This window comes from Crocodylus porosus, unplaced genomic scaffold (assembly GCF_001723895.1).
Source record: "Crocodylus porosus isolate Cpor-Errol unplaced genomic scaffold, CroPor_comp1, whole genome shotgun sequence".
NCBI classification, from domain to species: Eukaryota; Metazoa; Chordata; order Crocodylia; family Crocodylidae; genus Crocodylus; species Crocodylus porosus.
In genome coordinates this window covers 63141303-63145533 of record NW_017728906.1, presented here as the reverse complement: position 1 = coordinate 63145533, position 4231 = coordinate 63141303, and the positions used below count along the sequence as shown (strand labels likewise).

Below are 4231 nucleotides of genomic sequence, written 5' to 3'. Positions count from 1 at the left end.
ACACATTATTTGGTGAATGCAAGAATGTAATTTCTGTCTGAATTACAGTATTTACCCAAATCCAAGATTACTTTGAATTTTAGACAACGCCCCAATAATGAAATTCTAGATATGGAAAATTTATATATGTTATAATTTTCCATATTATATAGAATCTAATTATTGGAAGGATATCTTCAATTTGTTCCTGCAAAGCAGCAGCAAGGGGCAATGGGCCAGACCCCCAAATCTTGCCCCCCCTTACCTCCCTGACCCGCCCATTGCCTGTGCTTATCCTCTGCTGCCTACCCTATCTGCTGCTTGCCACCTCTGCCCCTTCCCTCACCACTGCCTGCCCCCTTTGCCACTTGTCCCCGCCATCTGCTCCCCTGCCGCGCGGCTCTCTTACCACCTGTCCCTTGCCCTCTGTGTGCTTGTGCCCCCCCATTACTTCATCCCCTCCAGTGCCTGCCTCTGTTTACCACCCCCCCCCAATGCCTGTGCCTGCTCCCCTGCTGCCTGTCACCCCACCCCTGGCACTTCTGCCCAAGCTCTACCCCTTGGATCTCCTACCCACTACCCCTGCTGTGTGCTGCCTCCCCCACCCAGCCTAGGGCAGGTGGCAGCAGTGCTCCAGCTTTGTCTCTAGGTCTGGGGCCAAGGCCAGAGTTGAACTGTCATCTAGTCCAGGCTGGTACTCAGATCTAAGACAAGAGGTCCCCCCCAGGCAGCAATTGAGGAGAAAAGCCTCATCTTAGCTTTGAGTGAATACAATACTTTCAATACAATTTTAAGAAAGTGGTACTTTTCTTTTTCATTCAGCATAATTCTCAACAGTGATTAAATACCATATAAAACAGGGGTGTTCAACCCCTGGCCCATGGGCCAAATCTGGTACACAGAGCTTAGTCATCAGGCTTGCAGGGCTCCCCAAGGGTCTGGAAATTTGACAACAGAAAAGCGATGGCAACTTTAACTGCTTCCACATTTCCAGACCCGTGAACCTACCCCACACAAGGTCCATCCCACAGACTGACCCCACACCACTCATTTGGCCTGCAGGCCTGGAAAATGCTGGCCCGCATGGCTGGGCACCACTGATATACACGATATACCTAACATATCTGGAGTACAGTATTTTCTTTCATATATAAGCAATAACTTGAGTTGGCATCTCATAACTCAAAGAAAAAAATATACTATATTTTCCCAATCATTGTTCTGCCTCTTACTAGCTATAAAGTGTATTGTTCATTTAATATACATGCACACAAAAATATGCAAAAATAAATCAAAATACAAAACCCTTAATGTCAAATGCTTTATGGTAGTATACTAAAACAATCCTGAAAAAAACAGATGAACTGCTATATTAAATGTGTGTTGTAGTTATTTAACAAAATACTTGACAATTTGTGAACTACAAAAGGTATGATTTTGCAGTAGTTCTGCAAAAACCTGAGGAATATTTAACTAGCAATAAGCAAGGCATTTTCAAAAAGCAATTTGTAAAAAATACTTTTTTTTTTTTTACTAGATGCTTTCATATAAAAAGGCAATAAGAAATATAATAAAACCTACCCTTTTAGGACTACACCTTTCCTAGTAAGTAGTTCTTTATCACTTGCACTATTACATACAGTACATTCAGTTTCCTACACAGAAAATGTACATTCTTGTCCCTGATGTTTATGTGATTGGCAGTGACAGCAAATTGTTTTACTATCAGCACTCATTCTGTAGCTTATATAAACAGCACCAAGTTTATACAAAAAAAGTATACTGGTATATAGTACCACTTGCACAATATGTGGAAGTTAAAAAGAGCCAAAAAAAAATGAACATGAGAACTAAAATGTGTTTTTCCAGATACTATACCAGAATAAATGGCTCAGAGCTAATCAATGAGTGAAAGGGAGTGTTGCATAGTACAAGGAACCCTCCTGTGTGAATCCATCCATTCACTGATTGTTTCTTACCCCACAGGAATGAAAAGCGAAAGACAGTTGTTAATGAATATGAAAATAGTACATAACAAAATTAACCAGTAAAAAACTGAACTATACAGTTTCTTGTTACCTCTGCTGCAGTGCAAAGTACCTTTCGAATACTTTTAAAAAACTGAATACATATGTACAGTATATATATGTTTGTACCACACGCGCGCGCGCACACACACACAAGCATCAATATATCCACGCCAAGCTCAGGAAAAATGGAATGTTTAAAATGTTTCTGTTCCAGAGAAACGTCTGTTCAACCCAGAACAATCAGCTGTTCAGAACGGCTGAGAAAATGCCCCTTCCATGAAACAGACATGTTGCCTGTATAAAAACTGACAACATACTGTACTTTTTGTCCTCCTAATTTACCAGAGAACTGATAACCACACTTTATAAAAGCTTATTTTTGTATTAAAAGCACACACAAATGAAACCATTCATATGTCTATTCCCTTTATGGAAATCTGTATAGCATAATCTAAATGAATATTACTCTCCTGGAGAACCAGTCACAGAGTATTCACTAAAAGAGATGAAGTTTACTGCTGCTTCTTTAAAATTTTTCATAATGTAAAATTTTACAGCCATCCCTGTAAAAATTATCAACACCTGATGCTGTTTTTCCTTTGGGATTCAGCTGTTTTGGTTTTGAATGTGAATGTATCAGTTGAAGTTTGTAAAAGAGAATGCATTTCTCAGTTTTCTGTGTATAGTATCCATGAAAGTATCACATAAGAAAAACCACAAACCCAAAGAACACAGTCCTAACTGCCTTTTCCTGTGTACCTTTCCAAATCAGTTCCTAAAATGTAACATAGTCCTTTTTTCTCGATAGTAAATATTTTATCACATTTTGAGAGGAAACTTCTGCAAACCACAAATGTTTGCAACAACAAAATACTTTTTAAATAAAGACCATGTCTGTGAACCTGAGATGTAAGTCTGGTATGAACACACAGATTATTGTGTTTCCACTGGCTAGTACTTCCCTTGTTTAAGTCTGTCAATGTGGTAGCATAGCTTTAATGCTGGCCCCAACTTCAGTCCCATATATTTCATTATCATATCACTCCTCAGTAACAGTAGTGCTTTCCCATCAATTTCCTGTAAAAAAGAGAATAAATACAATAATGCATAGACGCTTTAACAAGATGCACAACAAAACGGAAATGTACAGTATTTATTTGTATTGCAATAAAACTTTAAAGTGGAGTATACATATCAGTAATTAACTATAGTTTAATACATCAGTAAACTATTAAACTAATATTTTGTTTAGTTTTTTTAGTGTTTTCTACTGCACCCTTTTCTATGCATTTAAGATGCTGAACATATTTACATCTGAAATTGAGCAAATGGCCCAGAAAGCCAGCTCCTCTAATCAAAACAAAAGGAACTGGGACAAGAGGAAAATCTAAAGTTGAAGGCCAATCTGGTTAACGATACAATGACCCACATACTGAGGCCTTGCACTGAACCTTGAAAACAGCTGTACAGGGACACAGACAACACACAGAGAGAAAGAGAATAGCACATCACGCAGGCCTGTGAAATAAGACAGATCTATGTCTGGTTGAAACCAGATGGAAAGTTAGGATCAAGAACAAGGACAACCAGACAGATTTCAATTGCCTTGAAGAGAAACTGCTGAAATGTGACAGATGTAGACTATTAAGAGCTTTACATAATACTGATAATTCAGCAAGTGTTTCCTTACAACTACATATTGAAATCTGTGCTCATTTTTAAATACAGTAGGCTGATAAAAAACACATGAAATATAATACAGAACTGTAAAGAAAAATATATGGGAAATTTGATAAAGGAAACAATGCTTTGAAATTCCCTCTAACCTAGCTTACTCTTAGGTCCAATCACATGTTTTTAACTGTTAATTTAGCCATTGCGATTAACAACCAGTGACAAGGAAGTGCAAACTACCATCAAATAATATTTGGTTTGATATTACAGCCAGAGTAACCTGATGTTAAGGAATAAATACAACTCAAAACGGCACAGAATTTGGTCTACTGGGCCTTGGAAGTTGGTGCTCAGCCTTCAGGGGCTGAAGCCCACCAGCAGGTGGTTAGCAGTTAGTGTGCCTGGAAGCTTGGGAACCAGATTCAATTGATGACTAGGGATCTTCATTTTCTCTGATAAAAAAAAAACCCCAATTTTTGGATTAAAAAGTATACCCCAAAATCTGCATTTTTCCATGACTAGCATGAAATGCCTCTTTTTTTTTTTTT

At 38.3% G+C, this 4231-nt stretch overlaps 1 protein-coding gene across 6 annotated transcripts in view; it reads right to left on the bottom strand.

Annotated features, from left to right (window-relative positions):
* Window positions 1-378: 378 nt before the first annotated feature.
* The window catches only part of SCML2 (sex comb on midleg-like 2 (Drosophila)), a 92774-nt gene continuing 88921 nt past the window's right edge, over window positions 379-4231 (bottom strand). For 5 of the 6 annotated variants that reach the window (XM_019529246.1, XM_019529245.1, XM_019529242.1 and 2 more), the window contains one exon: window positions 379-3086. In XM_019529246.1, coding sequence (XP_019384791.1) covers window positions 2961-3086 — 126 coding nt within the window. In that variant the 3' untranslated portion in view covers window positions 379-2960. The remainder of the gene's footprint in view (window positions 3087-4231) is intronic. The other variant, XM_019529243.1, reaches the window with a different exon arrangement.